Below are 24,339 nucleotides of genomic sequence, written 5' to 3'. Positions count from 1 at the left end.
TGTACATCCCTATCTTGTGAATCCCACTCAATAGGTGATTGATCCATATTCTGAGATCTGCAGATTTCTCACACAGTGCGGGTAACTGATGCACACTACTTTTGCTTTTCCAACAGAAAAAGTACCTCAACAAGAGGTGTTTTGCATTCACAATCTATGCCAGTACTGGCTGTCAGTTCAAGGCATCTACCCACACAGTTGCCAAAGCATCAACAATTATATTGCCCTTTTCTGGCTGCTGCAGATGGCTTCAAAAGGCATCTGTTTTTCCCTCTTTTTACTGCTCAAAGGCATGCATACTCTTTTTCTGCAAATCTCTGATTCCTCTGTTTTTCTGCTGTTTTTCTGACAGTGAAAGTCTGACAAGCAGGTGAAAATTGCTGGCAGAAACAGTCTCTGCAACTGTTCTTTTTTTTTTTTTTTTTGAAAAGAACAGTAACCAGCTAGAGTAATTGGCTAGTTACTCTAACCAGACTGACTGGTTCTAGTCTGGTCAGTCTGCAACTGGACTAACTAGACTGGCCACAGTCTGGTTACAGTGACCAGACTGGTCTGGTTGGGTCAACTAACTAGACCTCTAACCAGTCCACTACCAAGGTTGAGTTAGATTAACCCCTGGTTAGCCATGTCAGCATCCATGTCACCTGTCAGAAGGCCAGGTCATCTCACACGTGCATGCCACATCAGCAATTGCGCTGTCTGCCACGTGTATTGCCACGTCAGCTGCTGAGCTGTCTGCCACGTGTCAGTGCCACGTCATCAACCCCACCGCTGCATCCGCCACGTCAGCACCTGCACGTGCAAACGCCACGTCACCTGTGTGCCACGTGTCTGCCTAGGTGGCACCCTGGCCACGTCAGCAACAGCCAAAGGTTTCAAACCTTGGCTATGCAGGGGTCGTCGCGCGCCGCGCCTGCGTCGTGTTTACTTCTGCAGCACCTAGTGCCCGCGCAAGGGATCGACGACGGAACAATTTACGAAAGGAAATCGTCTGCGATCTACTACGCCTTATCAACGATTAGATTCGTCACACGTAAGGTGTAAGCTGGTCTCTTCCACGCAGATCACCGAGGATCTCCCGTTCTCGACGGCAAGTGCCAGATGCAGAATCATGGAGTCTCTCCCCTCGATAGTGCTCACAGAGCTATTCATTTGCAAATATGCCACATCGTCGTCTGTTCGCTTTGACTCTCCGTTAGAGGCGTCCTTACGCCGTCATAGGCATGAGGCCCCAGGCCTAGTAGCCAGCACCCCTTGTGCCCACGCCATCACCAGCGTTTCTTACCTCGTGTCAGCGTACGCTTCGCCTTCCTTCACACTTGCGTATAGTCTAGCTTCAGCATAATTTACGTTCTCTGTGCCAACGAATAACTCCACAGCTGCATCTATGTCGCCCATGTTGTTGACGTTGTACCAGCGGCTGCAAATCTTTGCTTATCCCAGCTTTGAACAGACCGCCATCTTATTCCTTCCTTTTGAGCAAATTCCCAAGCACCACAGGCATGTGCATCAGTAATTTTCCCTTTGGCTGCAGGCATCTTCTCAGACCGTCATAGCTTCAGAAAGCTACGAAGCTGCGCTCTGATACCAATAAAACCAAACGGATGGTGAAAGACAGCTATTACCACTCTTAAACGAAGGGATTTACGCTCTCAAAAGCTCTCCCTCACTCCCTCTCTCTGAAGATGGACTAGGGCCCAGGACAAATCGTCGGGCTGGACCCCCCCGAAGGTCTTTATTCATTCAAGAAAATATGTTACAGAAGTTCAGCGTAGAGCTATCTCGTAAATCTCTCTCCTCCAAAACGTGAATAATCTCTTCTTTTACAAGAGCTTCAAGCTCCATTCAAATTGGCAACATGCCACTTGTCTAAAATCTAGACTAAATCCTATTACAAGCCACTAAGGGCCATTCTGGAGTCTTCAAAGCTCTCGGTCACACGAACCGCCTCCTAGATGCTTGTCAGGCTCCCATTTCGCTTAGGAAAAATAATCCTTCCTAGTACCTGCAACAATTAATTAAAGCGCACCACCATGGTACCCATTAATTGTTAGCGCTTTGCATGCAAATAACACACTGTGGACTAATCCTAGTCACGGTGGGCGTCCCCACTGAACACATGTGCACATCTAAACAAATATATATATATACAAATAAATATATATATTTTCTCTGGTTGACCGGGGTCAACACTCTTGATTATAATTAAAGAGCTTTGACCAAGGGTCAAGGCGCCTTAATTATAGCCAAGTCTCTCCAACCGAAGTTGGCACATCTTGGTTAACCGGGGTTAACCCTCTTGGCGCATGCCAAGTCTTGTTGACCGAAGTCAACACTCTCTGACCGCAGTCAGGTTTACTTGACTGGAGTCAAGTATCTTTGACCGTAGTCAATCCTTTGACCATTAAAATAACTCTTTGACCATAATTAACACATATAAAACTCTTTAATTATGATCAAATAAATGGTCAACTGTACTTTGACTTAGGATATTTACATTGTGGTGACAGCCTCCCCCTCCAAACCCTCACAAAAGCGTCAGCGCCTTCATTCCGAAATTTCAGCCTCTTCATCGACCTCAGCCGCGAGCAGACAGTTGTTCGCAGCCTACCAGTCCTCATCATGAGCTTACACCTTGTCTCCTGGAACGTGAACGGGTTTCATTCTTCTGGCACCCGTGGTCCTAGGAAGCTCATCTTGAGACAGGAACTTCAGCCAGCAGTGATTGGTCGCTTGGATATACTCTTGCTCCAGCAGCATAAGCTTTCAGTGGCTCATTCCCGTAGCTGCGGGAAGATCCTCCCTGGACGTTCTCACACTTATTGGGAGCCCTCGATCGGTGCACAGGGGAGGAGTGGCGGTGTCTGCACTTCCGTTTGTGAGTCGTTTGCCCAGGGAGCTTTTGGCCATGGTACGTTGATCCCTGGCTGTGCACTTTGGGTTGGCCTAGAGTTGGAGGGCTCCAAAATAGGAATCCTCAACATCTATGCACCCACAGACCTCCGATGCAGAGCCACCTTCTAGAGACACTCGCAGAGATTCTCCCAGACATGGATTCGTGGATTGTTGGAGGTGACTTCAACAATCTGGAGACTTTGGAGGACTAGCAGGGCAGAGGACCAGAGTTTACAGGTATAGCTCAGGCAGAGCAGTCCACTTGGGACTCCTTTATCTTCGCGACAGGAGGTAGGGACAGCTGGAGAGACCCGTCCTTCCGCCGATGGCATGGGAGCTTGGACTTCTCGTGGGGCTTCCGCAGGAAAGGAGGCAGACTCCTGGAGAGACTGGACAGATTTTATGTCAGTGATTGGGCCATCAGCAAAGGTGGTCAGGTGGGTGTAGTGCAAGGGACGACACTCTACGACCACGTGCCAGTGCTCTTATCACTAGATTCAGCAGCTCAGTCCCTTCCTCCCCGTTCATGCAGGATTCCTGATTCCATCTTCTCTAGGGAGGAGGTGCGCAGTGGTATCGGTAGCCTTTGGGACAAAGATTGGGGCGAGTGCGTGGATCTGGTAGAGTCGGTGGCGCAGGCTCTGCAGGAGTCCAGCCAGATTTGCCAGCTCGCAGCCCTTCAGGTTCGCCAGGAGTGGTGGGGCAAAGAGAGAGCTCTTCGTAGGGACCTCGCCTCCATTCAGCGACTCCAGTAGGCAGCTCCGAGTTCGGAGGAGTTTCGGATCTAGGCCCTTCGAGCCAAAGCCCTTCTTGAGGAGACTCTCCAGCGTCGCTCAGAGTTTTCTTATCACGCCTCCCTCTCCTACTGGGCTCAGAAGGGCCACCGGATGAGCAAAGAGTTCTTCAGGACGCATGGCCAGAGGGCAGCGGGTGACCAGCTCCGGAGTCTTAGGACAGCGGAGAGGCACATCGTTACTGATCCGGAAGAGGTCTTGGGGTTGGCTACCGACTTCTATAGGACTCTTTTCCAGCAGGAGCAGCTTGCCCCCCGTACTAGACGTTCCCGCAAGGAGGTGTGGAGGCACATTCCAGCCCTTGTTCAGCCCAGCATGCAGACGATGTTGATGGCACCGTTCACCACTGTCGAGATGCAGGAGGCCTTGATGGCCATCGATGGGCAGAAATGCCCTGGCGAGGATGGGCTCTCTCGCGCTTTCTTCACCTCTTTCTGGGATCAAATCCATCAGCCCCTCCTAGCAGCCCTCCAGAGGATTTTCAGCAGCGGACATATGCCAGAGAGCCTCTCTTCGGGATTGATTTGCCTCATCCCGAAGGGAAAAGACCGACAGGAGATCCGTCAGTGGCGCTCGATCACTCTCCTCACCACTGCCTACAAAATCCTTGCCAAGATGATCAGCACCAGAGTTCGGCCACTACTTCCCGACCTCATTCATGACACTCAGACAGGCTTTGTCCATGATCGCAGTATCCTGGATAATGTCTTCACCTTCTCAGAGGCGACGGAGTGGGCTCAGCACAGCGGGTCGCACTTAGCCATCCTACTTCTCGACTTTGAGAAGGCCTACGATCGAGTGGACTGGTCCTTCCTGGAGGGTACTTTGGAGAGACTTGGATTCCCAGTAGGATGGATTCAAGGTATCTCAACGTTATACAGGACAGCTTCCAGCAGGGTCATCATCGGCGGCAGGATGGGAGAGCATTCTCGATTGGAGAGATCAGTACGTCAGAGTTGCCCCCTCGCTCCTTACCTGTTTCTCTTCTTCGCCGAGGCGATGACATACTACCTTCGGGCGAGGTCGACCGGGATCCGAGGTGTTCGACTTCCCATCAGGGAGGACACGAAGCTCCTGGACTCGGAGTATGCAGATGACACAGCGCTGTATGTTCAGGATGATGAGATGATGCTGGAGAGGGTGAGGCTGGCCTTAGAGGTCCTTTGCTCGGCAGCCGGTGCGAAAATCAACTGAACAAATCAGTTGGTTTTCTCACAAACCCTGGGGCTTGCTCACAGTTGGGGAGGTTTTTGGGTTTCAGATGGATCCCGTGGGGGCAGACAGCTAGATATCTCGGCTTTCAGGTCGGCTTGGACATCACACTAGCTCAGCAGTTTCTTCCGGTGCTAGATTCCATTCGACGGAAGCTGGCTTTCTGGTTTCCCAACAGAATGGCAAGAGAATTGGATCAAACCAATCTACAAAGGGGGTGACCGCAATCAATTAACAAATTACAGAACAATTATGGTATGTTCCACTCTAGCCAAACTATATAGCACAATAGTAGAGGCAAAATTGAGTGCTTGGGCAGAGAAAGAAAATAAAAGAGCAATGGGACAAGCTGGTTTCAGACCAAAACACTGTACAGTGGATCACCTAGTCACTCTTCGAGTTTTGATGGAGGAAAGCCGCCTCAAGGGGAAGCCACTCTTCTGTTGTTTCATTGACTTTAAGAAGGCATTTGATACAGTGCCTAGGGATGTGCTATGGGAGAGAATGGAATGCATAGGGGTGCCCGAGGAAATAAGGTTTGCTGTCTTTAGACTTTATGAGAAAGTAAAATGTCAACTAAAATGTAAGGATGGGATGTCACAAGAGTTCTATAGTAATATGGGGGTAAAACAAGGATGTCCGCTCTCACCCACTTTGTTCGGTCTATGCATTGATAGACTTGAGGAGTTGGTGAATGAGGAAGCATGTAAAGATGAGTTATACAGCCCTCATCTAGCAGGTCTCGTGATTTGGTTGCTTCTTTACGCAGATGATGTGGTTGTTTTCACTGATAGTGAAAGTAAGATGCAAAAAATGATGGATATCTTCAGCATATTTTGTGCAGAGAGTGGGATGGCTATTAATGTCAACAAAACTAAACTCATGATAGTCAAGACTATACAGCCAAGCAGCCCCCTCCAAATCTTATATAAAGGACAACCCATTGAGACAGTGCACTCATTCAAATACTTGGGTATTGAAATCCCCGCCAATAATAGATGGAACAGCTGTGTGCAACGGAGACTTGATGCAGGATGGGCAAAATACTTCCAATTTGAAAATGAGTGCAACAATAGCAATACGAGAAGGTGGCAAGTACGAAATATGATCTTTGGGGCATATGTGATACAGACAGTACTCTACGGAGTAGAGGTATGGGGTGGGAGTATATCTCCATCAACGTGGAATGAGATAGAGAAAATGCAAAAGTCTTTCATTAGGAGGCACCTGGGCATCAAGGCTACTACACCATACTCTTTGTTACTCCTAGAGACAGGATGTATACCCATAGAGCTACATGCTCTGAACAGAGTACTCAGATACATCACAAAGGTCAAGTGCATGGATAATGAAAGGCTACCAAAGAGAGCATGGAATGAAAGTCAGAAGCTTCAAAAGACAAACAAGGGCAAGATTTTCACATCCGGATGGACACAGGACCTAAAAAAATGGTTCAAGAAGTGGGAAGTAGAAGAGTATTTAAACTACTCTTCAGAGGAGATTGATGAAGAGGCTTTTCATTATGACCTGCTGAATGCACTACACAGGAAATGGCAAACAGCAGAAAACAAAGATAAATTTGAGTACTATCGCACATATATCAACCCCGAATATTGGTCAATTTATACAGGAAGGGAGACAACAACGCAGAAGTACATATGTACACCTATAGCAGTGCATAAACGGAGGGCTTTAGCCTCACTTCGCACCCGATCACACCAGCTGCAAATAGAAACAGGGGGATGGAAAAAGATGCCAAGGGAGAGTAGAATATGCCAACTATGTGATCAAGGTATGGTTGAAACAGAAGAACACATGGTAATGATATGCCCTCACTATGCACACATTAGGGAAGAGTTCAATCACCTCCTTGAGGGACATAACAAACTGGCTGATTTGCTGCATAAAGGGTCACCTTCAGCTTTAGGAACATTTGTGTATAAGCTCTTCAAGCATAGGAATCCACCTGAATCCTAGAAGGTGGTTTCTCTTTCCACCCTCCCATCTTCGGGAGGAGCTTTCATGTACTTGTGATATTGTATTGCTCAGGTCCCATAGGCCGGTTTTGGTCTTCAGAGGACGATAATATATTCTTCTTCTTCTTCTTCTTCTTACAGGTCGTGCTCTTGTAGTCAACCAGCTTCTCCTGGCCACAGCCTGGTATGTGGCCTCTTGTTGGTGCTTCTCAAGATCCAACGTGGCACAGCTCAGGAGGATGGTCCGGAATTTCCTGTGGTCTGGGGGGGATGGTCTCAGAGATACCAGGGCCAGGGTCGCCTGGCAGACAGTCATTCTTCCGCAGGCTGAGGGTGGCTTGGGGGTCATTGATCCTGAGCTTCAGAGTCAGGCCCTGCTGGGCAAGTTAGTTATCCGCGGTTTGACCCCGGGGGGACAAACGTGGAAGATGTTACTTCAGCAGGGGATCAGTTCTTGCGTCCCGCGCCGAGGTGGAGAGTGCTTACCGTCCCTCCGGTGGATCTTCACCTCTGCACCGCTTACTCACCCCCGCTCCCCGCTCATTCGTAGCCTTCTCATGGTTTGGAGGCGACTCCGTCTCAGTCCCCTCCTAGCAGTCAGGAGGAGATCGACCGCCAGCCGCTCATCTGGAACGATCACGTCAAAGATACCTTGGGCCTTCAGCTGGGGGAGAGGTCACATATCCTGTGGGACGGCTGGATGCGGGGGCCAGCCCGGTCCCTTCGAGTTTGGAGGGACACTTACAGACACTTGGAGACCGTTGCTCTAGCAGCCGCAGTCGGAGGTGTCCGTGGAGCTCAGGCGAGACGCACAGAGATAGACGGAGCGATTCCTGCCGGCTGGTTGGTTCCACCCGAGATTCAGATCCTCATGCCTGGTGATGACCGTTGGCTTGGACAGTTTACCCCCTGTGGCATCCCACTGGTGGTTGCAGGCCGGATGGACGACACCTCTGTATCCTTCTTTGCGGTTTTGGGGGACGGCCGACTCAGGAGAGAGGGTGTGCTCATCGACTCCCTTCTCTTGTGGCAGAGGATTCGGGTCATAGGCCTCGTGGGAAAGGTTTGGCCGATCGATCCTAGTATAGAGCAGGATCAGTTGCAGTTATGGCGACTCTGGCTTTGGGAGGGGAGGACCCTGTCAGAGCTTGATTGGGACCCAAGTGAGTGGAGATGGCCAGAGGTTGTGGCAGGCCAGGGGCCGACCCCTTTCTTCGCTTACAGCACGACATTGGGCAGGAGAGTTCTCCGGAGGATGCAGAGCCGCCCGCCCGCCCACCCAGTGGCCCTGTTGGTATGCTCAGGGTATCTCCAGGCTATTTTTACAGGCCTTCTGGAAGGCCTTGTGGGAGAGCTGGCGGCCACGGAAGATTTCCTACTTCCTTTGGCTACTCGACCACAAGGGTCTTCCAGTGGGGAGCTGGTTGCAGTAGATTGGTGAGGATGGACTTTGTCAGATTTGTCATGAGGACGAGGAGTCACCAAAACACTGCCTGTGGAGCTACACTCGCGCCGAGGGAGGAATGAAGGTGGACCTTCGGGATCCTTACTCGTGCAACACCGGAGTTAGGTTTGATCACCTGGGGCGCGATCTGCTGGTGCAGCACCACACCTGGCTATCATCAGTTGTTCGAGGCAGGCCCGCAGGACCCCATGTTCCTTATCACACAGGGGACTTGGGGGCCGCTTGAGGGCATCCCGCCGCACTTGGCAGAGGCGGACACAGGATCTCAGGAGAGGCAGCCAGTCTGGGAGATTATTAGCAGCATCGTTGGATGGCACATTTGGACCTCGCGCTGCGCGCAGATCCTCAGTGGTATCTCTCTTTCGACTGCCCAGGTCATGGCCGACATCTGGAGCGAGATTATTCACACACTCAGAGGCCAGTGGGACCAGATACAGGGAGATTCCCGGGCTGGCCGGGAGAAGCGGAGACGTTTCCTCCGAGATTGGGATACGCAGGGCCTCTTCTTCGAGCATACTTCTCAGGGCCTTCAGTGGCGCTATTCACCGCCTCTCTGGCTGTTTATCACACCCGCCCGATCCCTCCGTGAGAGAGAGCTTTTTGTTTCCACTTAGGGCCGCGTCCGATTTGTGAACGCAGCCCCGTCAGCTGCAAAACTGACCCCATGTATCTTGTTTTTTCGAAGTAATATAATCAGCACTGTTTTTTCGGCAAAAGAATAATATAAATATTTTCGATTACTGGTCCATTCAAAATTTCTTGTTTTTAATATGAATTCTTACAACATTTCTCTAGATTAATGCATGTTATCAATGCAAGAGAGCAAGGAAATCCAAGGTGGATGCAAGATTGAAGGATGACGACACCTTTATTCACATGGTTGTAGTCCATGTGACAATATTGTAACAACTAGAACGAGGATCACTTATTGTATTGCCTTATTCATGTATTTGTTGGACTTCAGCTTCCAAAATATGGACTTCACAAAATCAATAATAAATCGCCACCCCTGACATTTGCAGGGAGGATCGGGTCCGTTAGGACCCTATGTCACGTCTCATGTCCACCATTTTTCTCATTCTCTTTTTACCTTAAAGAATTGATAAAATAAAAGGATTCAGCTTCAATTTCGAGTTAGTAGTTACTTGCTCCATGATGGAAAGACTGCCTGCCGCAAATCAGGTTACAATGCATTGGAATATAATGACAAAGAATGTGCGTTTAGAAAGCCAAATCTGTATTCCACATTAGAGATATTCGGAGGCAAAACAATGTAGCTATGGGAGCATTGAAATCTATTAATTTTAAAGGTGGTAACTACATAAGCTCCTATTTCTTTTCAGAACAGGCCAACAGAGGCTACCCTTTACATCCGTAAGAGTGGGATAGATCTGCTGATTTTAGTACTCTATGTGGATGACATGCTTGTTACTAGGACACATGCTGAGCAAATTGCAGCTTTTAAGCTTGACTTGCAGAAGACATTTGCTATGTCAAATCTTGGTTCTTTGCATTATTATCTGGGCATTCAATTTGCTAGCACTGAGGGGGGACTTTTGATGTCAAAATCCAAGTATATTGGACAGCTTTTGCAGCGTTTTCAGTTTAAGGATTGCAAGTTAGTATCCACACCATTAGAGCTTGGTTTTCATTTCTCATCTAAGGATGGCAGTGGTGCATGTGATATCACTCTCTATCAGCAAGCAGTTGATTGTTTGATTTATTTATGCCATACCAGGCCAGATCTTCAATACGTTGTCTCACAGTTGAGCAGCTATATGCACAACCCTTCTACACACCATTGGCAGGCCGTGAAACGTGTCTTCAGGTACCTCAAAGGCACTCAGCATTTGGGCCTTCTCTACAAGGCCAATTCTTTACTTGTCATGCATGGATTCACTAATAGTGATTGGACTGGCTGTTCCGACACCCGTGTGTCACATAGTGGCAATTGTTTCATGCTTGGCACTTCATGCATCTCTTGGTTCAACAATAAGCAGACTAAAGTTGCTACTTCTAGTGTGAGGCTGAGCAACTTTTACAGCTACAGTGGAGTGTGTTTGGCTCCCCCGGAAGTTACTTGCAGATCTTCATGCATGTCCAATAGCTCCTACCGTCATCTTCACTGATAGTCAAAGTGCTTTGGCTGTTGCACGGATTCCAATATCCATGCACGCACAAAGCATATTTGTTAAAAATCAAGAGGGAATAAATCACTCAAACCTCCACCCAAGATCTCTCCAACTCTTACACACACTCAACTCAGATAGATGATCACAGATGCAACAAACCCTCACTCAGAAGTAAATATGGACGGAGAGAGAAAGAGAGTATATTCATCCACCAGATGGTGGGCAGAAAAATAGCTCCAAGGGAGCAGTACAAAACACAGCAGACTGCTGGAGAAAACTGATGGACTCTCTCTCACAACTTGCTCCAGATCTGAGTGCTGAACACAGCCTTGGAGAGGGGCTTTCAGTCTTGCACTGGATGCTGGAATTAATGGAGGAGTGGGCCTTTTATAGGCACTGCCCAGGCCCCTTCAGTTGACCGACCAGCAGGGTCGGTACCATGTCTGGTGGCCGACCACATGGGCCCTAGAAAACCGACCACGGTTGGCCCTGGTCGGTGGCCCTGGTTGGGCCGACTTGGCCTGCCACAGGCCCCTATATAAGGGTGCCCTGTGCAGCCAGTCTGCGCAGCTGCAGAAGCCTCCATGTGAGGCCTAAAGCCCTGTTTTACCTGCTGTTGCAGGCTGCAACCAGCCCGTGTGCTGGTTGCTTATGATGCCGACCCGAGTCTCTCTCTCTCCAGCCCTCCTACCTCTCACTGCCCCTTGTCCCCTCAGATCGGGGGCTCACAGGTGGGCACAGTGAGTTTCTAACAATATTGAGGTTCATTATCAATTTGTCACAATCTACAAAGAGTTGTCAACAGGTGATATTCAGTTGTCTTATGTTCTCACTGAAAACAACTTGGCAGATCTCTTTACGAAGGCTCTTCCTTGACCTAAGTTTGAAGCTTTCCGGCAAGCTTTGAACTCAATACCTTTAGTAACTTGATCTTTTATGCTCTGTATAGTCATAGATTGCTATATCCATAGTGGATGAACATGTGCAACCATGACATTAGTTTTTTAGGTATTCTCAAACAAGTCCAAGATACTTCAACGCATACCATGTAGGCCATTCTAGGGGCTATCCATAGGTGCCACTAATTCCTTGGTATGTGCCTTGTAGGCCTAGTTATATGCAATTAGGACACATTTGGTACAGTTAGTACATGTACCAGTTAGTACACTTAGTACTACTAGGACACCCTATCCTAGGGTTTTGCTATATTGGGTGTCACATTGTACTCATTTCACGATTGCAGCAACTCATTAAAGAAATATGGTTTCTCTCCATTGCCTCCACCTCCATTGCTTCCATTGATTGCCCTAGCTTACAGAATCAAGGTCTTGCACAAACAACGCCATCTTCTTATTGTTAACAAAGAGGCTAGCTTGTGTCAAAGTGTTCAACACTTCCCTCAGGTGTCCCAATAGACAGAGAGGTTGGATTGGTAGGAAAAAGTCTCCAGCAGAAATCCAGAAATTTGCAAAGCTGCAAGACGTGCAACTAAGATATGTGCTACCTAAAGCAAGAGGGCGTGTAAGTGTATGACTGGTTGTGAGACAGGCATTTACCTATGACAAGAAATGTAGAGGACAGTCACACTAACCACAACCTCCCTAGGACATAAGTCTCATGCACAGATCTTACATATTATCTTGGGCCTTGTACCTACAAGAAACAAAGTTAGTTCAGCTATCTTACTATTTCAGATAAGAAAGCCAAAAACCTCTTCTAGAAGGGGGAATTATATTGGCTATTAAAAAAGCATCGGTTTCCAAGTGGAACTGAAAAATGTAAGTCAGCAGATTTACATCGGTCCACTTATCCTGATTTGTATGAATTGATTCCACCATTCTCATGTGTGCCATTGCAACAAACTCAGTTCCACAGGCACTCGTTCAGATTCCAGGGCCATATCATGGACTGCTGTCTGACTTATTCCACATCTAGACTGCATGTCCTTGCATTATCTGATTTCTTTTTACAGCACAAAAAGTGAAGCTAGTTAGATCGTATTACGAAGTGACATATCCTCTAAGATATTAAAAACTTCTTTCCAGATGATTGCAGGGCCATCTCATGACCTGTTTTCAACTCATAATGACTAAGACTGTGTTTTATTATGATCTCTGATCTCTATTTCCAGCAGCATATGTCTAGTTAGTTTGGCAGGAAGTGAGCTTAAAAGTCTAACTCAGATCTTCTCTTTAGTTATTTTTCAGAACCGAACAAAATAACATTATATTACACATCCTGTATTTGTGAGCTGACGATATTACACATCATGTTCGTAACAGAATAGAGTTTTGAAGGTTCACCTGAAACCCATCAGTTCGCATGTAAGTTATCAGTCCTGTCAGCTCTTCATCACCAAGTTTGACACCTTCATAGAGTTTTTGAGCCAACTGTTCACCTAACCACCATCATAGAGTTACTTAAAATCCAAGATTACATCTTAATGCAGAAATCCTTCAAGCGTTTCCAAAGAAGCTATATCACACGCACGCACACACGGACACATTTTTTATATGATGTATGTGGACATCCACACCCAAGGCTGATGTTTGAGACAAGAATGTCAATAGAGGGATAAACCGTGCAGTTGTTGTAGGAGTATATACCTAGATGAATCCAGGAACATTCCCAAACTCATCCTCTAAAAACACAACATAGTGCAGTTTAATTCTCACGAGAGTCACTAATAAGATTGAAAACCATAAACTCCATAACGCATAACAGGGACTAGCTACTATGACATCCCCACTAACGTCATCAACGCCCAACAGTGGGTGTAGACCATAGTATAAAAGAAATGCCAAAGTCCCTAGGAGAGCCAAAAAACACCAAGAAGGAAAGAAAGGGGAGGGAGATCCCTGTCAGTAGGCCGTCAAATTAACTGGCCATATGAATGACGGAACCTATGTATGATGTCTATGGGACCAACTCCGTCGGTCGGCTAAGGATAGAAGAGATGATCTCGGATGACAATGGCTCTGGATCTGGTGAGGGATGGCACTGTCGAGAAAGGAATGTTACAAAAAATTGTAATATCTACGGTAGTGGCCAATGTATTAATTAGTTTGTTAGGCGAAGAATGAGGTCACACTCTCTTATTCTGAAAAGACAGCTTCACAATGTCAGGATGTAGAAAAGTGATTCAATGTCAAATCATTTGACTGACATCCAAGAGTTATTGCTATATTGTTCTTTTGTCTCATATGCCCGCAAGGCCTCCCACTGACGTTAATATTTCTTTCTTTCTTTCTTTCTCCTCCTCTGTAGTTTTCGATAGGTGGCTTGTAGTCTCATGAGCGCTACCACCACTCCAGTCATCTGTCTCCCCAAGTCAAATAGTAAATAGATGTCTATGGTCCCCATGTGTCTTGTCATGCACTATAGATCCTGAGTGAATTGTTAGAACTAAAACATCACCTGATCACCATACCTTGCCTGTTTCTCTAGTCTTGTCACGATAGATTGTCTACCATGCATGTCCATACTCTGGTGGTAGTGGACAGCCTAGTGGCAATGGACGCTCTAGTCTCTGTGTAAAAGGCAATGTCTCATCTTGCGTATGACTTGAGACGTTCCCTGACTCAAACCACAAGGTTACATTACAATTCCAAATGGTGCACGTCTAGGTCTCAATAAGTCTCATAAACCTCACCTCCCTAGGCAAATGTATCAACGGGCCCCATCTAAACCAATCAAAAGTCGTACCTTTGGTACCACAGCCCACTTCCCCTTCCTTACAGGCAGCATCCCATTGATGTAAGAGGATCGCTCTCCTTTACCTGCAAGGGATCCGTATGGACCTGCGGGTAATCTCGAAGAGCTATGCACTTGCACAATGCTGCCAACCGAGCCTGGGTCCCTCTTATTGTCATGACAAGAGAAATGATTATTTAGTTAATTAATAGTCATTAGAACTTTATTATTGTTAGGCGCCAATTTGATGGTGCGGTTATATGTTTGTATTTATGATCGATCAAGCGGTGTAAATAGTACCGCCAAAACTATGTAACATTGGCCAATGATTAGTAATAAAGATGTGCACACACGTGTCTAGGTCCTAGGGGCAATAGGAAAGGGAAAGGGTGCATTAGAGTGCGTTGACTGGTAGGTGCATGGGTCATAGGCTAAGGGTAGGTGTAAATGGGAAGATGGAACTTGAGTGATCTCAAGGGACATTAATGAAAGGGTATCACCCTTTCATTGTAAATCTCACGTAGCATTCTTTCTACCACATTGCATTCATCCGTCATCTCTCTCCCACCTTGCATGTAGGTCGAAAAAGAAACAAGTACTCTCACGAGGGCGCTCTTCCCCATTGGAGGGCCAATCGGCATTCAAATTCTGCATGCATTGCACACATTTGCATTTTCGAAAAGTGTGGTTCTTCACATTTGGTATCAGAGCGGCGACGATCCACGAGCGGGACGAGAAGAGGGCGACAGTTGCGAACGACGGAAGTCGAAGGATCACGATTGACCGATCTCGAGGTTCTGAGACAAGGGATTTTTCTGAAAAAAATTCTGGCCTTCAACGGCGAACGGGGTGTTCTCGTCCCCCCCCCCCCAATGTGAATGTACCCTTAAACCGTGAGAAAAAGGGATTTCCGTTCTACCTAACCGGAAGTCGGATCGGAATAAGATTTTAAGGGAGTGATCCACCCATCAAGTAACCCCTATAACGGTATCTAGAGCTCCAATCCGCTCAAAACAAGTAGCCCAAACAGAGCGTACCAGTTTACAGCAGAAATACAAGAAGAAAAGCTTGAAAGAGAAGGGAAAGGAGGTGATTTTAAGTGTCTTCTCAACACAAACGAAGCGGGAGTCGGATAAGTACCACCACCTCTACAACACTTAAAGTTTGCTGTAAAATAAACCTTTTTTGAAATTACAGCAAGACATTTTCTCTCTTGTATTACTAAAAGGAAAGAATGGAAGGGGAAGGGACATATAACAATGAACTTATTCCTTTTCCTCCATTACCCCAAGGAGAGAGAGAACGAACACCTTCACCCCCTCTTGAAGAGGATGGATTAGGTGAGAGTTATACACATCTTGAGTATGATAACCCACAAATAGATTTACAGCAGTCTCTCCTTCAAGAACCTCCTGATAGGGAGTTCTCCTTTCGTAATGAAAGAAGAAATGAGACCAGCCAAGAACAAGGTGATGAGTTCACGCCTTCAACTCAAAACCCAATACACATAAATTCTAATCCAAGTGCAAGAGGAAGAGAGGAGACTCCTGTTGATAAGCTGGTTTTCCAGCTTAGCAATATGATTGAGCAGTCCATTATGACAAGATTAGGGACTAAGAGGACTTTAAACTTCGGGAATGAAGAGTTGAGTAACCCTTCTAAGAGGTCCAAATTCCAACCGCGAGAGAGAATTGAGTTCCCCAAATATGATGGGGCAAGGGAGGCTGACAAAATCCTCAATTGGATTCGTCATTTTGAGCTATACTTTGCCCATCAAGACAAGACCGAGCAAGAGAAGCTTGCTCTTGCCACATTGCATCTGCAGAAGGATGCTCTAATGTGGTGGTCCTTGTCACAAACAGGAAAAGAGCCTATTCATGAATGGGCTAAATTTGTGGAGCAACTGAAAACCACTTTCATGCCACCGAGGCATGAAGAGAACCTAACCTTTCGTTGGGAGAGGTTTAGGCAGTTCGATAATGAGAGTAATGCAGATTTTACAGCCAGATTTTGGAAACTCTCTCTAGAGTTACCCGAAAAGAGTGAGGAACATAGGAGAAAGAAGTATTTAAGCCCAAAAGTAAGGTACGAGGTTGAAATGTTTAACCCGACCACGCTTAAGGACCTCACTAAGCTGGCTGAAATAGCCGAGAGAAAATTGAATCCTCATAAACCCTTCAATAAGGAGTATGGATCATCATCTAAGACCAATAATATACCCACTTTTAGGAAACCAAACCGGTTTAAGAATAATAAAGGGAAGGGTAAAGCTCTTGTAAGGAATGTGAACAGCCAATCACGTCCTGGATGGGTGCCATTTCCTTCTATGACTGACGAAGAGAAGAGGAAGTTGATTAAGGAAAGAAAATGTTTCGGTTGTAAGAAACATAAGCCAGGGCACGTATGGCATAAGTGTCCCGTTCTCTTGGCTAAGATTGCCAAGACGAATTCAATAAAAGGGAAAGCCAAGGCATCCAAGCAGGAGGAAGAGGCTTCTACCTTGTCACCCTCGAAATCTACTGTGACTATTGAGCCAACAGTGAATGCTGTCCATTCAGCCAATACCTTTGGGCCTCATGATCTTTTTAAGGTGTATGGATTCGTGAATGGACAGAGAATAGTGGTTCTCCTAGATGATGGATGTAATTATGACTCAGTAAGTGATAGATCGGCAAAATTACTCCATCTTAAGCCAGAACCTATAAAAAACATGTCGCTTTCAGGAGCTTTTAGGGGACACAATGAAGAAGACACATCCATAGTACGAAATATTCCTTTTCGTATACAAAAATATAGAGATCGAAGGGATTTTCTAGTAGCCCCTTTACAAGACGTTGACATGATACTAGGTAAACCATGGCGGTATGATTTTAACCCTGCTATTCATCCTCATACTCATCATTGTTGCTTTGTACATAAGGATGAAAACATAAGGATTGTAGGGGATCGGGACGTGTATACAATTCCATTGATTACTCCTACCCAAGCGAAAAGATTGGTAAAAAGAGGGGTAGATTGTAATCTTGTGTATATACGGGATTCACGAGATCTTCATATCTCAAAAGAAGATCGGAAGAGAAATGAGTTCCTTAGAGCTTATGAGGATCGATTTTCAAGAGATGACTCATTCGAATTGCCTATGGAGAGAGAAGATGATCATGCCATAGACTTAGAGCCAGGAGCTTCTCCTCCATGTAGAGCCCCATATAGGATGAATAGGATAGAAATGGAGAAGGTAGAAAAACAAATTGAAGATTTGTTGCAAAAAGGCCTGATTCGACCAAGCAGTTCTCCATTTGGAGCACCTGTATTATTGGTTAAGAAGAAGGATGAATCATATCGTATGTGTATAGATTGCCGTGCTTTGAATAAACTTACGATTAAGAACCGGTATCCGATTCCAAGAGTGGATGATTTATTGGATATGCTTAAAGGTGCTAAAGTTTTTAGCAAATTGGATTTGAAATCTGGTAATCATCAACTTCGTATGAAAGCTGGGGATGAACATAAGACTGCTTTTCGCACTCTCACTGGACATTATGAGTTTTTGGTCATGCCTTTTGGCCTAACTAATGCTCCAGCCACTTTTAGTAGGCTGATGAGAAGGGTTTTGCGACCCTGCTTGGGAAAATTTGTCATAGTCTTTTTTTATGACATTTTAGTGTTCAGCCAGAATGAGGAAGAGCATAAGGATCACCTTGCTAAGGTGATGGAGCTCCTAAGGAAGGACCGATTGTTCCTAAATACCAAGAAGAGTGAGTTTTTCAAGACAGAAATAGAGTATTTGGGACACATTGTGTCTGCCGAGGGAATTCAGGTTGACCCTAAAAAGGTCAAGGCCATAATTGAATGGCCAATACCCAAAAACATACATGAGCTGAGATCCTTCCTAGGGATGTGTAGTTATTATCGCAGATTCATTAAGAATTTTGCACGTCTTGCTTCCCCACTAACAGATTTGTTGAAGAAGCATTCCTTGTATGAGTGGGGAGAGGTTCACCAAGTAGCTTTTGAGGAGCTTAAGAGAACATTGGTGACTGCACCAGTGTTAATACTTCCGGACATGGACAAAGAGTTCTTTGTTGTATGTACGGATGCAAGTGGTACCTCGATTGGGGCAGTGTTGATGCAAGGAGGGCATCCCATTGCTTATGAGAGTAGAAAACTTCAAGGGGCTGAATTGAAATATATCACGTATGAGAAGGAGTTATTGGCAGTCATTCATGCTCTAAAGTTATGGAAGCATTATTTATACGGTTCTGCTTTCAAGATTAAGACTGACCATCAAAGTATCAAGCACTTGTTCTCTCAACCCATTGTCTCTTCAAGACAAATCAAATGGGCTGAATATATTCAATCCTTTGGGCAACCAACTATCGAATATCAGCCAGGAAAGGAGAATTTAGTAGCTGATGCTTTGAGTAGATGGCCCCAAGTTAATCACGTTTCTGTGATTAAGGAGAAATCATTAGGAGCAATGGTTGAAGCTTATCCTTTAGATGAGGACTTCGCTGACATTTATGGGAAGATTCAGCGTAATGAGGTTGGGGATTTAGAGGCTTATTCAATCATGGATGGATACTTATTTTTGGGACGTGTCATATGTGTACCCAAAACATTTCGGTATCTAGTCATGAGTGAGTTACATGCGAGTCCATATTCTGGACATAGAGGCATTAGAGGGACCATTGACAATATTGAGAGATACTTCCATTGGCCTAAACTTTGCAAAGAAGTTTTGACCTTTGTTCAATAATGTGACGTATGTCAGCGCATTAAATCTGACACAAGTAAGACTGCTGGTCTTTTGCAGCCTTTGCCTATTCCTTCGGAAAGGTGGGAACACATTACAATGAATTTTGTGTCTGGTTTCCCCAAGGTTGGTCAGTTTGAGCAGATTTTCACTGTTATAGATAGGCTGAGTAAACAAGCTCATTTTATTCCCTGTAAAAAAGAGTTGTCTGCTCCTGAAACAGCAAGGTTATTCATTAGGGAAATCTTCAAGTTACATGGGTTACCAAAATCCATTGTATCCGATAATGATGGCCGTTTCATTAGCAACTTTTGGACAGGTCTATTAGAGAATCTCGGAACCAAACTGAAATTTACTACAGCCTTCCATCCTCAAGGAGATGGACAAAGTGAGAATGCCAATCAAACCATAATTACTTTACTTCGAGCTTATGTCCATGACCAACCTAGAAGGTGGCCAGAGTTCTTACCCATGTTAGAGTTTGCTTATAATAACACTGTACATACTTCCTGTAAACGACTTTATCTATCCACGTTTTTATCTGTAGCCTGAACCTCTACTCGTCGTTGAAACAATCACGGGCGATGGCTATCTGTTATTCCACCCAGCCTATTCTCATGAATCGTCAATCGTCAGATACGTACGTTATTTCATTCATACCTATCCATGAGACCCTCAATTCCCTAGATAGTTCTCCTTGCCAAATGTCATCAATTTAGCCTCTCCACTTGGTGCACCTTTTTACCCCTCTCTTGGGGCACATTAAAAACCACTTGCCCCTTGGCATTATTGCACATTTAGGTGCACCTAGGCCTTAGCCCTCAGAACTATCTAGTCAATGCCATTCCGCCCTCACCTAGGACCTTGGCAGTTACTTCTCTTGACCATTTCAATTACGCACATTAACTATTACAAAAGTTGGTCATCTAAGAGAAAATGCCCACCGATCTATCCGAGCTCATGCTATCCCGGCTAGAGCATAACATTCCTTCCCTCTTCAAGCATCAGCGTCCTCGATGATGAAATCTGGGAACGCTCTCCGTAACTGGTATACGGATTCCCAGGTAGCTTCCGATAGAGGCTGACCATGCCATGCAACCAACACCGTGGGTATCTTCCGATTTCATATTTGCATTGTTCCTCGGTCCAGGATTCTTGTTGGCTGGCGCCTTGCAATATCCTCTATCTCCTGAAACAAAACCACACCTTCGATTAGTGAGTCACCTGTATGCAAAAATTTCTTTAAGCGCGAAACATGAAAAACCGGGTGCACCTTACACCCCTGTGGCAATTCTAATTTATAGGCTGCACTGCCTAATCTCTTTAGAATTAACCACGGCCCACAGTATCGAGGTGATAACTTAGCACACTCTCCTGAAGTCAACGACTTCGAGTGCGAAGGAACTCTGAGAAAAACTTTTTCTCCTTCTTCAAATACTCTTATAGACCGATTTTCATCCGCATACACCTTGGCTCTATCCATAGCCTGGCGGATATTAGCTCTCGCAAGTGCTAGCATCTCCCGCATCTGAACTACAAAGTTCGCGGCACTAGGCACTTTCTGAGGTACTCCAACTATAGTCGGATTGGCTGGTCTATAACCATAGTTCAGTTCAAACGGACTGAATCCGGTAGAGGAATGTTTCCTATCATTGTAGGCAAACTCCAACAATGGCAACCACTTGTCCCATGTATGTTGCCTCAATGACACATATGCCCTCAGCATATCCTCTAAAGTCTGGTTGACTCTCTCCGTCTGACCATCCGTCTCAGGATGATCTCCACTACTCATTCCCAACTCAGTCCTCAGTGCCTCAAATACCGCCGTCCAAAAATGACCGGTAAATCTGACATCTCGGTCTGACACTATGGATCTAGGCAATCCATGCAGACGAAATATATGTCTAATAAATAAATCTGCCACTTGCGGGGCACTAACAGACTCTCTAGTCGGAATGAAGTGAGCCATCTTGGTTAGACGATCAACCACCACAAGGATAGAATTATACCCTCCTTGTGTTGCAAGTAGCCCTACAATAAAGTCCATGGAAATGCTCTCCCACTTACTTAGTGGTATTTCCAAGGGCTGTAAAAGTCCCGGTGGCTTCACCCGCTCGGCCTTGCTTACCTGACACGAGAAACACCGTGTCACATATTCATGAATATGCTTTTTCGTCTTTGGCCAAAAGAAATCTCGCTTCACGAGATCATATGTCTTCTCGACACCTGGATGTCCCGCACACGAGCTATCATGGCACTGTCGAATGACTCTCTGCCTGAGATCGTTCTGACCAGGTACTACAACCTTGCCATTTCTAACTAGCATACCATCCCTTATGGTATATCTTGCATAAAGTTTAGCCTTTTCTGGATGCCAGGTCATCCTTTTCACTTTCCCCGGGTTTTAACACATGAGCCTTAGGCCATAAGCTCTGGACAAACTCGTCCACTTTTTGAGTTTCTCTTATCTCGGTCATTAGAGCACTCTCTAATACCGTGAAACTCAGGTTGTGCATAATGCGAGACAATGCATCAACAACCTTATTGTCTTTTCCTCTTCGGTACCGAATCGTTAGATTAAACTCCTGCATGAGCTCTGCCCACCTAGCTTGGCGGCCCCTCAAGTCAGGCTGTTTACAAAATGGTTTCAGAGTATCATGATCCACATCCACATAAAACTCTAAACCATACAAATAATGCCTCCATGTTTTCAAAGCATGGATAACAGCATACAACTCCAATTCATGAGTTGGCCAATTCCTTTGAGAGGGAGAAAGCTTCTTGCTTTCAAAGGCTACTGGCCTTCCCTCTTGAAGGAGGACTGCTCCTACCGCAATGCCACTTGCATCGGTTTCTAGGAACAACGGTTCCTGGAGATCAACTATTTTTAACACCGGTCCTGAGACCACAGCTTGTTTTATGGTGTTAAAACTTTCCTGTTGATTCTATCCCCAAATAAAAGATACTTTATCTGAGGTCAGATCAGTCAATGGCGATACTATTCCGGAATATCCTTTGATATGCCTTCTATAAAACTGGACAAATCCCAAGAATGATCGCAACGCGGTCAAACTCTGAGGGATTGGCCAAGTTAGTATCGCAACCACTTTCTTCGGATCTATTTCTACCCCCTGTGGAGTAATTATGAACCCTAAGTACTCAAGCCTAACCATACACAGTATAGTTTTCTTTTTATTCACATAAAGACTGGCTTTTCTCAAAATACTGAACACTATCCTTAAGTGTTCACGATGCTCAGTAACACTTTTACTGAATATCAGGATGTCGTCAATAAAATGTACTACGAACTTTCCGATATACGGACGTAGTAAATCGTTCATAAGCATGACGAAGGTTGCTGGAGCATTGGTAAGTCCGAAGGGCATTACCAAAAACTCATAATGACCAAACCTGCTTCTAAAAGCGGTTTTATGCACATCCTCGGCTCTAATCCGGATTTGATGGTAGCCACACTTAAGATCTATCTTACTGAAAATCACGGCTCCATGTAATGCATCTAGCAAATCATCAATCCGAGCCATCGGATACCTGTGCTTAACAGTGATATTATTCAATGCTCTGTAATCTATACAGAGGCGAAACGTATCATCCTTTTTCTTCTTTAATATCACTGGCGAAGCAAAAGGTGAGAAACTTGGATGAATCTGCCCCAACTTGAGGTATTCTTCCACTTGTCTACGCACCTCCGCCTCTTCAGTAAAACTCATTCTATAGGGAGGTCTATTTACAGGTTCTGCCCCCGGGATCAGTTCAATCTTATGCTGAACTTTCCGCTCTGGAGGTAACCCATAAGGTAGTTCATCCTAAACATTCAGAGAACTCCTCTGTTATAAGATTAGCCAGCTTGGCCATCTCACCACTTTGCGTAACATCAGTGCTAGTCGAAGAATCATCAACCGGCTCTACCAATGCTGTGCAAAGGAATAAAAACTCTACTTCAGCTTTTCTGATTTCCATCACGAGAACCAACGGTCCCTGAGGTAGATCTTTCTCACCTCGCAAGACATAAAGCACATCATTCATCTTGAATTGATATACGTGCTTTTTCCAATCAATGGCTGGATTCTTCTTAGAATGCCACGCCATACCCAGGGCTATATCTGCATGAGCAAGCTTGGTCATTTCAAAATCAAGCTTCTCAGCATAGTCCTGAATCTGAAGCTTCGACTGGGTAACCCTTTGGTCCCATACTTCAGTTGAACTTCCATCTACCATCCTGACTGTATACGCATAGTCAGATGGACTTGTCTTTAATTTCAGCCTCTTCACGAGCTTGGAGTTAATCACATTGTGAGTTGACGCCGAGTCAAACAACACAATGACCTCATGATTGGCCACTTGCCCTTTCATTTTAATTAACTCCGTATCATTAAAGGCCGTATACCCCGTTGCTGCGGGCTTAGATAGGATGTTATCAGGTGCACTCGTCACTAACTTAGCAACAGATACACATAACAAACAAGGTACTAACCTTTGAGAAGGTCCCGCCAGTTGCATCTGCATATGTTCTGCATTGGGACTCTCCTGCATTTCTACGTCGCATTTAGATATTATCATATTAGCCGTGCGACGGTCTTTATTCAGTGGACAATCCTTCCACTGATGTCGCTGAAGGCAGCCGAAGCACAATCCTTCTTTTCTGGCTTTCTCTTTTTATTCAGGGGTCAACGAGGACTTTGACCAAGCCCGGGCTGCCATTGGAGTTATTTTCCTTTTCACCCCAACGGTGGTACTTGTTTTTACTGGTCCCTCAACCGGCTTCACCTGCTTGGTTTGGCCACTTGGCTGCGAGACACTTGTCTTTAAAACCCATTTCCTCGGAAATCCCCCTTTTTTCGGGTACTCATACTGAGTCCCTGCCTGCACAAATCGGCCAGATCTGCCTCTGGCATCCTCATAGTTCAGGGCTACTGCGATAGATTCATCTAATGTAGTCACATATTTAGCCCGAACTTCCATTTTGATCTTGTCGTTCAGTCCATAGATATAGTCTTTTAACTGAACCGACATAGGGAGAGGGTCTGTTATTTTCATGACACATTCCCTGAATTTGTCAGTGTACTCTGCCACTGACAGACTCCTCTGACGAAGATTTCTATAAGCATCCCAAGCTCGGGATTCTTCATCAGGTGGGAGAAAGTGTTTCTTGAATTCAACTTTAAACCCTTCCCAGGTGGTTGGAGCAACTTGATCCTTCTGTTGCTTTATCCACCATCTGTCCGCTGCCTCAATAAACAGGTGTGTGGCCTCGCGGATTTTCTTTAGATCGGATCTAATTTCACAAATGGCGAAGGCTTCTTCCCACTTGTGTAACCAAACCTCGATCACATTAGAGCTGCGCTCGGTCATCCGACCAGCATACTTCTCCGGTCTATAATTAGCGATATTAGGCACTTTG

General features: G+C 45.6%; 1 protein-coding gene across 1 annotated transcript in view; it reads right to left on the bottom strand.

The window, feature by feature from the left end:
* The window catches only part of LOC147880262 (DNA topoisomerase, type IA, core), a 174,351-nt gene that overhangs the window by 130,665 nt on the left and 19,347 nt on the right, over positions 1 to 24,339 (bottom strand). Inside the window, exon 4 of the mRNA XM_087370687.1 lies at positions 12,778 to 12,864. Within this exon, the coding sequence (XP_087226813.1) occupies positions 12,778 to 12,864 (87 nt within the window). The remainder of the gene's footprint in view (positions 1 to 12,777; positions 12,865 to 24,339) is intronic.

This window comes from Dipteris shenzhenensis, chromosome 32, assembly GCF_047967505.1.
Source record: "Dipteris shenzhenensis isolate YYH24624 ecotype China chromosome 32, Dip_SZ_1.0, whole genome shotgun sequence".
NCBI lineage: Eukaryota > Viridiplantae > Streptophyta > Polypodiopsida > Gleicheniales > Dipteridaceae > Dipteris > Dipteris shenzhenensis.
Note: the sequence above shows the minus strand (reverse complement) of the source record. Positions and strands in the feature narration are given on the sequence as shown.